This window comes from Mus caroli, chromosome 8 (assembly GCF_900094665.2).
Source record: "Mus caroli chromosome 8, CAROLI_EIJ_v1.1, whole genome shotgun sequence".
Taxonomy (NCBI): domain Eukaryota; kingdom Metazoa; phylum Chordata; class Mammalia; order Rodentia; family Muridae; genus Mus; species Mus caroli.
In genome coordinates, this window is record NC_034577.1 from 82,758,372 (window position 1) to 82,771,930 (window position 13,559).

Sequence of the window (13,559 nt, forward strand, 5' to 3'; positions counted from 1 at the left end):
GGGGGGGGGTATGGGGGACTTTTGGGATAGCATTGGAAATGTAATTGAGGAAAATACGTAATAAAAATAAATAAATAAAAAAAGGAAAAAAAGAAAACAAACAAACAAACAAAAAAGACTAAAAGGATGACGTGCACCGAGGCCATGGTAGGTTACACAGTCAGCATTTTGACAGAAAGACATGTTTCCCAGATTGCAGCAGTATACAGATCTGGGGCTGGTAAAGGCAATCTACCAAACTGCATGTGTTGTCTTACAAAATGCAGAGGCTGCATTGCCAGGGAGCAGTCTGAGTGCCCACAGCAGAAAGCTGAACTCTGTCCAATGGCTGGATCAGATATTCGTATTGCTTCAGCGACCTTCTAATGTACAACCACAGCATCCAAGTTCTACTTTACTTTTAGACACATAATTGCAGGGCTCTGATGGAGCTGATTTGAATTAGTGGCTTGTGCTGAGGCCAAACACACTTGGACTGACCAAATGGCAGGAATTTACAGTTAAGTACTTTTTTGATATGTCTTGGCAGCATAGCTTAAACCATGGATGTTTGTAAACCTTACCATTTTAAAACTCTGTGAAACATATCTATCCCAAATCAGAAGCAAAACAAGAAACAGAAAAATTGAAGCCCCTGAGAAATCATGCCTTGAAAAATATAAACAAAGTCCAAATGCTGATGGGTGAACAAGACAAAGCCTCTAATCAACTTACTGAAGGCAATGGCCAGCATTTCATTCCTTTACAAGCCACTGTTTTTTGGCTAGGAATAGAACTCGAAGAAATTAGAAAATAGAGATCTCTTAAGTGAAAATGAAAGCTACCACCTGTTCACACAGAAATCACAGAACACAATGCAGACTGCCAAGTGGTCTGAGCATTTTACAAGATGCACAGGACAAAGGGTTCAGGTGAGCACTCAGAACGTTCATCCTTGGTTTGGATTCTGGTTTCCATACTTATATAGCTGTGTGGTGTTGGAGACATTACTCAGTTTCCTTATCTGTGCAATGGAGAACAATTACACCTAAGACTAGGGAGGGCTTGTGAAGACCAGATGAAATGATGCAAGGAACCAGAGCCTAGGTCACAGTAGGCTAAGATGGGGGAAACATGCTGTTTAAACAGATTCCCAAATGATCTGATTCCTTTACTCAATTATACACAAATGACTGTTGGGGAACCAGAGAGGTGGCTGCTCTTGCAGACGAGTTGGGTTCCAGGCCTCACAACTGTCTGTAACTCCAGTTCCAGGGATCCGGGTGCCCTCTTCAGAGCACACACACGGTGCACCTACAGACATACAAGCAAAATATTCATGAACAACAACAAAAACGTTGTTCTAGAATGGATGCAGTTTAGACAGGAGAGCTTAAAAGATGTGGCCAGTGCTGCCACATGCTGTCAGCAACATACCACCCTCCAGGTAGTGCCCACAAACAGCATCCTACAGTGCAGGAGCATCCTAGAGGCTCTCCAGGGCTGTTTTCAGGTATGTTAGATACCTTGGCAAGTGATATACTTTAACTTCAGGCTTTGAGATTATATCTGCATCATTTAAAAGGCAGGCTATTACCTTCATTGAGTGTATATGAATTCTGAGAGAAAAGTTTTAAAAATCCTTCTAAGTTCTCAAAAAGGGCCAGGAAATATGAAAATGCGGTATTCCTGGCTTTAAATTCTACAGAGAGCAAAATGAGAAGTCAAATAAAAGTCACAGATCTATGGTGTAGATCAGGGTTAAAACTCCTGCCTCACATGGACAAAGGCAAGGGCCTGGTTTCCACTCCTAGAATTAAAACAAACAAACAAAACCAATGAAAGAGCTAGAAAGTTCAACTCAAAAGGGAAGAAAGCCCAATAGATGAGTTTAAAAACTGAGGCCCAGATGCACACCTGGGATGTGCAAACATCATGTGCTCCACAGCTGGGCCTTCCTACAAGTCTTTACTTCTGAGCCCAGCCTTGCTAGTCCTCCCATCTATCCCAGAATGCCCTGTGTCATCCTTCTGCCTGGCATTACCTCAGCCTGGAGCCATATGTCTCAGGCTCTTGACTGAGTCTCTTCATCCTTCATAAATCAGCTTAAATATCACTTTCTTAGATCATCTTCCACTGTTATTTTATCTTTTAGCATTTAACTTGTTCAGTTTCTTTTCTTTCTAACCTCTTACGTGTCCTCATTATGTTAACTCTGGCTGGCTTGTGACTTGTTCGGTAGACTGGCCTAGTCTCTCCCAAGTGCTGCCTCCTGAGTGCTGTGACTGATGGTGAGCGCCACCACACTCAGTGTCTGCTCAGTGTCTGTCCCTAATCATTGTAGATGTAATTAATTGTTTGTCATTATGGCTTGTCTTCCTCACTGGTGGATTTTCTCAGTAGAACTCATGCTAAAGAAAAAGAAACTAAAAAGGAACCTGAATCAGAGTCAAAACTATGACCTCAGTTAATAATGTAAAGACATTTTTCATAATGTACTTATTTCCATTTTATGTGTCAGAGTGCTCGCCTGAATGCCCCATGTGCATGTGGTGCCCACAGAGGCCAGATAAGAGCATCGATTTCCTTGGGAGTGGAGTAGATCGTTGTGAGCCACAATCTGGTACTGGGAACTGAACCCAAGTCTGAAAGAACAGTCAGTACTCTTCACCAACAAACGGCCTCTTCAGTCCCAGATTAATAATTTCTTCAACGAATTTTTTCTTTCAGTGTTATCACTGTTTAAGGTGACAATGGCATATTTCCAAGTGCACACGGACAGCAATTCCCTATGAATTGTGTTTCCTCATTTACATGGCCAGGAAGAATGGTGAGCTCTAGCTGGGGCTGCTAAGTTAGCACCATTGTTGAGCAGGGCTGCCACCTGAATAAGGGAGTTCCCAGACTAGGAGCTGCTTTAGGAAGTAATTAGAAGTATTAAGGAGGAAAGAGAACATTTCTTAGTGCTCCCTGGCTTTGGCTGGGGGAAAGGGTACCTCCCCTTCTTTAGCATAGGGAGGTGGGCTACACCCCAGTATTCACTAGAAAAGCACTTCCCACCTGTTGTCTCCACTAGGCTTTTTTTGTGGGGGCAGGGGGAGGAAGGCAGGAGCATTTGTGTCTCTGAGGGGCATTTGGACATTTTGTCTTTACTCCTTTTCTGTTTTCTGCAGGGCCTGGAATTAACCCTAGTATCTCACTCGTGCTAAGCAAGCACTCTACCACTGAGCTACCCTAACCCCGATGTTTTTCCATTGTCAGACTTCTTTGGGGGTAACCACACTGCAAGGAGGAGCTCCAACATTGCAGAAAGCAAGAGGACAGAGACGTGCTTTGGTAAACTTGCTGTAAATACCTTCTGTGAGGCAGTTCTCGCCTTTGCAGGATGGCTTTTAAGATGTCTCTCACCGCTGAGTTGTTTTCTTTACCCAGGTAGATCACTATAGCAAAAGAAAAGACGGGTTCACATAGGAAGCCACCCAGACCCATATTCCATTGGCACCATCCTGCACTCTGTGCATACTGTTTTTAAAGATACACACATCATGCCACCTTGCCTGTGTGGTTGGTAAACCAGAATCCAATCGGAATGGTCATGTGATCTAGTGTGGTGCCACTGACAGGCTGATGCCCGCTGTCAGAAAGGAGACCCACAACATCCCAGAGAAGTGCTTCACTGCTATCACTACCTGCTTGTGGCTCTGGCAGAGCTGACCGAGGATCTGGAGGTCTTTACTGCTTTGTATTTGAGGGAGTCACAGCTCGTTCTTTCACCTGAGAAGCAAGTGATGATGAAAGCGTACGGCAGCATTCTCATCCTTCCTGACAGCCTACCGGTAAGTTAAGCCTTCTCTCCTGCCACTGCAAAAAGATGCAACAAAAGGCATCTAGTATGCAGGTAGTAAAGTCAGGGCTGATGTGGCAGTGCATGGTGGAACGAGGGGGAGGGGCTCTCTGGTATATGAAGACTGTTCTGGTCCTGGCATTCAGATGAATAACTGTTAAACCTGGTGTTTGGGCATGCAGGTGGGCTGTACACAGAGCTGGCACCAGGGGGAGAAGCCACTCCTCTTCTACATGCCAGTCTGGGCTTAGGCTCCCTTGCAGCCAGATCTCAACTCTGACACGATCAAATGTGCACACAGGGACAGTGCTGCTATGGCTCTGGGACTCCTGAGTTCCAGGTTCCACTTCACTAACAACGCTTCTGAGGGCAGTTTCAGTGTGACTCCATATGACCATGCAATAGGGCCACTCAGCTGCTTGGCTGTTTGACTGACCTTAATCAAAACCCTAAGGTGTGCCCTGTGGGATGTGGGCACATGGAATGGGAGACAAGGAGGTGATAGTGGCCCAGGAGAGGTCAAAATCAGTGGAGGCCCAGTAGCCAAGTTACCCAGCCCTGAAGCACCAAAGCCACTATCCTTACAGAACACTATAGCGTATGGGGTTCTTTAGCGCTACCAACATTAACAGAGACCAACACCAATGGTTCTGAGTGTTTTCTTTGTCATTGCCAGAAGGTCATCTTTGCAGATATATTTCACTAGTGCTGAGGGTCAGTCCCTCATTTTTAGAGGCTGTCAGTGTATTAAACTAAATGGATTTTTTTTCTAATTCAATATGTGGCTTTTCATATATTCTCCCACTTCATAATCCTAAAGCTTTTAGGCAGTATTGGTTTTTAATGTTTGAGGGCGAGAATAATGAAGGTAATTTAGAAGACAACTGAGGTTGGTGGTGTGACAGCTCAGTAGACAGAAGCACTTGCTGTCACAGGCCTGGTGACCTAGGAGCAATCCCTGGAACACTGGGGGAAGGAGAGAGCCACCTCCCAAGGGCTGGTCCCCAACTTTCACATAGGTGCCATGGCACCCAGCCCTGCCCCCCACTCTCTTTCTCACTCACGCTTAGTTTAAAAACTAGGACAAAACAACCCAGGCAGAAACAGTGATTAATCTCTATAGCGGTACAAGGGCCACAACGTGAACTGTTATTCTTACCAAATAATTTAAGTGTTTGATACATAAATACACATAATTTCTTTGTATTAAAAGCCTCTTAATTTCCAACTCCAGCATTCAAAAGAAAAGTCTTTCAATGAAATTTAGATGAGTTTTGATAAATTTCAATTGCTGTGGTAACATACACATAATTTAAAGTATAGCACTTTAGCTAGTTTAGAACATATGTCCACTGACATTAGGTACAGACAGGAGGACACTGTCACTCCTCTTCCTCTCTAGAGTCTTTCCCCCATCCCAGCAGAAACTCTACCTGTTCTTCAGTAACGCTCACCCCCTTTCTCCACCCTGGGAAACCCTTACTTCACTTCCTGTCTCTACCAACTCCTCTAAGTGGGGCCACAGTCTGCCCTTTATCTCTGATACTTTCAAGGCTTATCTCCGCTGCAGCATGCATCACTTGCAATGCTGAATTATATTTCCACTATATGCACACAAAACATTTTGTTTTTCCAGTCACCCTGTGAGGAATTGTGGGTTGTTTCTACTGCTGGGTGTCAGGAGCTGTGGACACAGTTGGCTATGTGCCTGGGCCCTTGATTTTGGTTCTTTCTGCTATTTACACAGAGGGAGAATTGCTGAGACATGTGGCGGTTCCATGTTTAACCTTCACAAATAAACCAACTCCCAGCTAGAATTCTGCACCACCCCACTGGGCAGCATTTATGGAGTGATGTTCATGCACTAGGCACTCCACTCCACCACAGGGTTAGGAGCAAGGTTGATTTACATTTCACAGATGACTAAGCAGAGAGAAGGCTAGAACTCTGTTAGCACATGGAGCTGGAGCCTACGCTCAATCGCCTAGTGCTCTCTGGTGTGTCTGTGCCACCTTCCTCTGTAGCTAAGCTCCTCCTGGCATTTCAACCAGGGCATTTCCCGGCTGGAGACAGGATCGGTCTGTAGCTGAGCTGGGCAAGCCACCTGCTTTCTTGTTCTTCTATAAAGTGATATTGACTGGATCCATAAAGCAGACTTAAATATTTTGGTTGACTTCTTAAAAACTTGTTTTCAAAAATAAAATTCTAGTTCCCAACCAATAAATTTAGTTTTATAAAAACATACCAACTTGGAATTGTGCCTGTTTGTATAAATATAGCCTAGACTGAGCTTCTGAGTTTAGCTTAGTGGTTATCAGTGTTAACACACATCCCTGTACTTAGATGGCTTGGCTGCAGATTATAATGCTGAACCATTGGAGTTCTGTTTCAGATTGAGGGTGTCTGCAGTATAGCCTAAGCCTCTGCAACTACATTGCTCCTCTTGCTGCTATTGCTGCCAGTCAGGGTACCACATACCAAGAACCATCTCAGACCAACAGTTCTTTGCCCAGTTTTTAAAAATGGGATCAAGAAGCACTGAATACTCTACATTTAACGTTGTGGGAAATAGGGACAGTTTGGCCCGCTAGTGTTATGACATGACTCTATGATCCTGTGAACACCAAGCTTTATATGGAACTCTAAAAAAACAGAAGGGTATTTTCAAAGATAGTTTCAGTTTTTACACCCTTTAAAAAGTAATTATGTTATTCAGGCAGTGGTGCAAATTTTTAATCCCAGCACTTGAGAGGCAGAGGCAGAGGCAGAGGCAGGCAGATCTCTGTGTGTTTGAGACCAGCCTGGTCAACAGAGTGAGTTCCAGAACAGCCAAAGCTACACAGAGAAATAATGTCTCGAAAAATCAAAATCCAAACCAAAATAAAACTGTCTCTCTGAAACAGTTACAGTGTTTAACTCCTATTTCCAAGATAAATCACATTTGTGTCTAGAAATTGCTAAGTTTTGATAGAAACTTCACAAGGACATCCTTCAAAAGTTATGATAGTCCAAACTCAAGAGCCTCAATTACCATCCAATTTAATACCTTTCAGTCACAGAAAGGGGGAAGTTCTGTCAGGTGTGATTATACAAATGGGGCTGGGGGCTGGAGAACATTATGCTCAGTGCAGTAAGGTAGGCTAGCACAAGTGGTATGTAGGGAAGATGATCACAGAGGTTAAGGTTAGGATAGTGGTTTCCAGAGTGGGATGGGAAAGGTTCACCACATGTTCTAGGTCTTATTGGATAAGAAGTAAGGTCTGGTGTGCTGCTGCTCTCTAGAGAATGACTATTTCAAAGAGGAAAGAATTATATTTTACCACAAAGAAGGATAAACATTAGCAAAACCAGACAAGCTTAGCCTGATTTGAACATTACATGTGTATTACAACATCATGTAGTACTCCGTAAAGATGTATAGCTATTTTCTACTGTTATCTTTTAGGGTTCAGGGTCTAAGCTTAAGGCCTCATGCTTGTCAGACAAATACTTTAGCACTGATTACACCTGCACTCCAACATTTATAATTATTGTGTCAATTAAAAAATACAGTAAAAACATCCCTTACTTTGTGAGGCTGGATAAATCTCTATATTCTCTATCAATATCAAATTCAAGAAGAAATGCAGATGGATTAATTATAGAAGGTGTGAACTTTGAATCTTTGATAACTTTTATATTAAAATATTATCACCCCTGTAATCTTTATCTTTGCCAAATTTCTCTTCCTATTAGTAACAAATTCTGATGTTCTACATCCTTTTCATTTTCTGAATTAAACTTTAATTGTTCCAGAAGATAGACTGCTCAATCCTTAGAGACTAAGGGTCCAGATCTGCACAAGTCTCATGAAAGCCTCAGCCGATTCCATTAATCTTTCTTCTTCCTACTGTCAATTCCCCAGAAAGCTTTATTCAGCCCAGACAACAGTCCTCAGGCCTACCATTAATCTTTCTCCCACAAACTATTTTCTTTACTCAGCATTCTCTGAGTAAAATTTTCAAGCCCAATAAAATGCAAATGTTTTACTCTTGCTACCAATGTCTATCAAGTGAGTTGAACTTAAAATTTTAAAGTAACAGTAGCCCTAAGAAGATACACTCTTGTATGCAGATGGAACTGGTGTTAACACCTCTTCATAAAGACTGAATTTGATTATGAATAATCCTGGGGATTGCTAGTTTTTTCCAGTCATCTATATACCTAATTTAGGACTTGACATTCAAATTCCTTTTGTGTGACTCAGATCACCATGCAGAGTCAAATCAGAGCTAGGTTCAGTGAACCTCTCTATGGATAAAGTGTTCGCACAAGAGAATGTATTCTAATTGTGCCCTAAATCTTCCATTGGATTTCAAAAGCCAATTTGGAAGTGAAATGACCTTTATTAACATTCAGTGAGATCTGGAGGGTGCAAGGCTGTATTACATTGACTTTCTTTAAGTAACAAGTGAATGGTAAATCAGTACAATAGTTAGTTACTTTAAATAATAGTTGTCTAATAACCAAAGATTCAAGGAAGTTTCTCAGCCACATTGATACAGATATAATGATTAAAGAATAAATATTTCCACTGTTCTACCTAAATGAAAAAAAAAACTACTAACAAGATGGGTGCATATTTCTCACATCTGCCGATGGCCCGGGACTTGGGTTTTTCATACAAAATACCAGCATCTAGATGCTGAGTACATCCCTTTACCCTGCTCACAAACAAACAAAAAAAGATGCTCACAGTCTCAAAATCAGTCAAAGCCCAATAGACAAGAACATTACTACTGAATTCCTTTAAGATGTTTTCCCCATTAAATGTCCAATTCCTTGGGAACACAAGCAACTGCTAAAACACCAATCTGATAGGAGATGCCTTGCAATGAAGGGGGGAGAAAAGCAATCTGGCAACAAGGTCCCAAGCAGACCTCTACAGCCCGGGTGCACAAAACCAAAAGGATGTAGCATATCTCATAGGTTTGACTCAAAGGAGGATTTGATTCTAGGCAAATGGGAACATTTGTTCTGTTACATGGCCATGTTTCTCAGTGAATGGACAATTACTCAAGAACAATTTGTTGCCAGTCTGGCCAAACACTGTGCTGCTGACCTTTATATAACAGAAAAGCCAAGTCCATCTCTTTCCTTGGGGATATCCTCATTAAAATTAATTGAACATCTATAGTATTTAGTACTATTTTACTAGTACTGACATTTGATTTGGCTTGCTTTTCTGGTACTGTACACTGAATATCTTTAGGAAGCCTGCGAAAATACTTTTGGGCATGTTTCTTCTTATACGGTTTCTCAAGGCATCGGTTGTTACAGAGTTCGAACTGCAAGGGCTCTTAGGAATCACTTTCTCTTTTAAATAAGAAATGAAGGAACTAGGGAATCAACATATCTGGACTAAGCTCACACACCAGTAAGAATTGTGCACACAGAAAAGATTAGAACAGATCTCTGGATCTCCAAGATTACTACTTCAATAATGAATGTATTTATAAAGGTTTGTTTGTTTGTTTTGTTTTTGTTTTTTAAGAAGGCATGATCATCTGTAATTCTGCTGCTACAGTAGTAAGACTATGTGTGTTTCTTAAGATGCAGTTTCTAAGACTGGAAAAAAAATCTTAATAGTCAGGCTTGATGGCTCATGCTTTTAATCCCAGCACTCTGGAGACACAAGCAGGTGGGTCTCTGAGAGTTCAAAGTCAGCCAGTCTGGTTTATATAGCCAGTTCCAGGACAGTCAGGACTACACAGAGAGACCTTGTCTCAGGACATCATCATCATCATCCTTAGTCCAAGTGGTGGTGGTGAGTGAGAATGGCCCTCATATGCTCGTATGTTTCACTCCTTGGTCCCCAGTTGGTACAACTGTTGGCGAAGGATTAGGAGGTGTGGTTTTGTTGGAGGGGGTGTGTCCTTGGGAGAGAGCTCTGAGATTTCAAAGGCCCGTGCCATTCCAATTAGTTACTTCTCTGCCTCCCGTTTGCTGGCACAGTATGCAATCTCTCAGCCATGCCCATTTGCTGCCATTGTCCCCACCATGAGGGTCACAGACTAACCCTCTGAAGCTGTAAGCCCCTAATAAGCTCTTCCTTCTGTAAGTTGCCTTCGTTCTCTTCACAGCAACAGAAAAGTAACTAAGAATGTCCAGTGAGGATAAGCTGATCTGTTTCATAAAATCTAGGCAGGACCCATCTTCAGGATTTCATAATAGCATGGAGAATGTGCTAAGATATTGTAGCTCTTGATGAAGGTAGCTCAATATGACTTATGTTTGCTTTCTGATTGTACATTGCTGATTATGTAACAGAAAAACTCCTAGGGACTGATTGGTCTAAACACTCTCAGGGTTTTTATTGAGTCTGTGTTGATCCAATAGACTTATATGTCAACTGACAGCCCTACAAGGGAAAGCTGCCTGCTGCGACGGGGAGAACGTAAGCACCGCTCTATTAGGCAGAAAGACTTAGGTGATGGCAGCGACCAGAAGGGCAGCCCACAGTCAGGGCACTACATGATCTGAACGCTATAAGCAAGAAAATCCCCATTTAAAATGTCATGTTTTTCAATTAAAACTCAACAGTAGACTTAGGTGGCATTTCCTGTAGATACCATAAAATAGCAGGAGCAGAAAGTTATCACTTTCCCGGTGCCTGTGTTTTCTCTAATTTTACAACAACTTCAAACTAATTTTTAAATTTTTTATGCTAGCTTTATTAATCTAGTCTGACAAGACTTCTATGAATTCACGTGAACATCAGAGATTTAAATTCTATGCTGTTACCTTAGCTTCCTTCACAGACAGGAAAAACCCACATAAGAGTCTATATTGCAAATAAGCCATACATACCATTGGAATAGTTATAGTAGACCCACTGTCCACTCTGGGGTTTGGGCAGGGACATAGGAGTCTCCTCAGCGGGAAGACTGTAGAACCGGCACTCAATGAAGAGTCGCTGAATAGTATCCTCCCTGGTTATCTGAGAATCATTAAGGTTCAGAGCTATGATCTCAATCCGAATTTCTTCTGATGGCTGTTAAAAGAGTAAAATAAAAAAATAAATGTAAAAAAAAACAAGCAAAAATTTCATTTATTAGATTCCACTATTATTTTAAAATAAAACTCAGCCAATGGCTTTCTTTTCTGGAGCACAGTGTCTGCTCCCATACATTCCACATGACAGATTATTCACGACACACAGAGAGAATGAGATTCTAATGCCCCAGGGTTTGAAGTGAACAGTGTCATGGCAATCGTCTGCTGATTTACATTTGAGGCTATAAATACCCAACTGGAAGTCTATGAGGAGTGAACGTTATGAGGTCTTCATCTCTGATGGCTTCCAGAATGACAAGGATCAGTTGGCCTTGTTTCAAACTAGGAAATGAAGTACATGTTTATCACTGCTTTATTCAATCAGCAGTACCTGGGAACGCTTGATTATGCAGTGATCAAAGCCTGTTGAACACTTTAGCACTATTATGCTAATATATATAGTTATATCAATCTATAGCAACTGGAACGGAAACTACAGCCCATTCTCACATTTCTGCTATAATTTACTTCATTCCGTAAGGAACATTTCAAACAAAAGAAACAGAACCTTATGTCTAAGCTTACATATTATTTCTTGCAATTTATTTTCCATTTCACATTTACAGAATGAAGAATTAAAATAACATTTGTTTGATTTTTCTTCTAGAATCCTCAGACATTAACATGAGACTTACAAATGTTCCTTGAGGAATGACTTCAATTGACAACTGACTTCAATATTTGATCATACTTCAACATTTCCTGAGTTAAATTTGTTTCTCACTATTTAGAATTTTCTTCTTTAGAATTTAGAAAATTCTTCTTTCCTATCGGAGCTATGCTGTCAATCATATTAACTTTAAATAATGTTTAGAAAAACATGAAAATAACACTTGTTTTGTGAGCAGGTGGTAGGAATTCACTGTTAAGTGCTTACCAGTATTTAAATCCACCATAGTGACTATGTAGACATTTCAGTGTGTAATTAAGCAAATGAAAAAAAATATGTATCCTATGTAAGAATGTCTCCACAAAGAACCATTTCCATTGCTGTCAAACCCCTCAATATTTGATGAAGTAATTTTACCTACTTCTTTCAAAAGACATTTTCTTTTATTATGTATTCTAAGACACTTTAACTAAAAACTGAAATCTGAATATTTCAATAAGGTTATTTTATTATTCAGTAGATTCATGGAAATTTTACTAGGATGACAGAGAAAATTCCACACCATTCTGTCTCCACTAATACAGGTACAAGGCTGCAGCTGGCAATATTACTAGGATTAGCATAGTATGATGAAATATTTAAAGGAAAATTTTTTCTAAAACCTAATAAATCAAATGACTGCCAAATGTCATTAAAGTGATGGTCTTTGACTTGAATATGCTTTTCATATTCAAATTTGAAAAGAAAGAGATGAAAGCCTGGAAAGGTTACTCGGTTTCAACTAATAACCTCGAGCCCTCCCCGTTCACGTGCATAAAAAATGAAGTTGGTGCTATTGTCTAACCTCAGTTCACAAAGACTCCGCTGTGACCGGTGAAGACTACATGGGAAAGAAAATATCTTAAACAATATTATTCTTTTCTTTAAAATCTACTGTGGCTGCAAGAATTGCACACATATTTTATGATGCTGGCATGCATAAAGCACAATGCAAACGTAAATGGAAATCTGGGCAGCTTAGAATTGTACAGTGGGGTAGGTCACCAGACGTCTGTGCTCCTGCATCAAAGGAGGAAGCAAGTAACTGTAAGGAAGGAACATACACTTAATTCTACCTTGTGAAGGTCAGAATTTAAAACTCTTTATGACACATGTAATGAAGACCAAAATAAATTTTAATAGCTGAAGATCCTAATTTACTTAAGATATTATTTTGTTAATAATATATTGATCATATGATTCACAAGCAGAAATTTTCATGATTTAAAAAACTAATTTGAGCTGTCAGGCCAATGTGGAACTCTCCAAAGAAAACAACAAAACGAAAAACATACTGAAGTATCCAAAAAATGGGGGGCATTTAAACACATTTAACTATTTTTTCCTTCTGTTCCAGTTTTGTGATTTTGGTGACTTCTCACACCCCAACATTGTAATTTGCTGCCCAACCTGTGAGTGTAAGCCATGGCGACATTGCTCATTGATGCATGCATTCAACTTGCAGTAGACCTAAAAAGGAGTGAGTGTCAAGTCACCTATGCCCAGAAAGCAATTAAAAAAAAAGATTTATTTATTTATTTTAGGTATATGAGTACACCATAGTGGTCTTCAGACACATCAGAAGAGGGTGTCAGATCTCATTACAGATGCTTGTGAGCCACCAGGTGGTTGCTAGGAATTGAACTCAGGACCTCTGGAAGAACAGTTAGTGTTCTTAACTGCCCAGCCATCTCTCCAGCCCGAAAGTGAGTTTTAAAGAAGGCATTTTTCAACGATTGTAACTGTCATTAATAGTACTATGCAATTTATTTTCAATACTTTATTTACACTGCTACATTCAAGTCAAAAGTTGAGTTACGATCTGGAGATGAGGAGCCCAGCAGCTGTGTGGCTGTACACACAGTAGTCAGTCTTCTCTCTCCTCCATCCTATCAGACCTCCAGTACACACAGAAGTCAGTCTTCTCTCTCCTCCATCCTATCTGTCCTCCAGTACACACAGAAGTCAGTCTTCTCTCTCTCCTCCATCCTA

The 13,559-nt window shown here is 40.7% G+C and overlaps 1 protein-coding gene across 4 annotated transcripts in view; it reads right to left on the bottom strand.

Annotated features, from left to right (window-relative positions):
* The window catches only part of Rpgrip1l (RPGRIP1 like), a 106,577-nt gene that overhangs the window by 5,101 nt on the left and 87,917 nt on the right, over window positions 1–13,559 (bottom strand). For all 4 annotated transcript variants that reach the window (XM_021171160.1, XM_029480847.1, XM_029480845.1 and 1 more), the window contains 2 exons: window positions 10,673–10,856; window positions 3,335–3,419 (listed from right to left, as the gene is read on the bottom strand). In XM_021171160.1, the coding sequence (XP_021026819.1) occupies window positions 3,335–3,419; window positions 10,673–10,856 (269 nt within the window). The remainder of the gene's footprint in view (window positions 1–3,334; window positions 3,420–10,672; window positions 10,857–13,559) is intronic.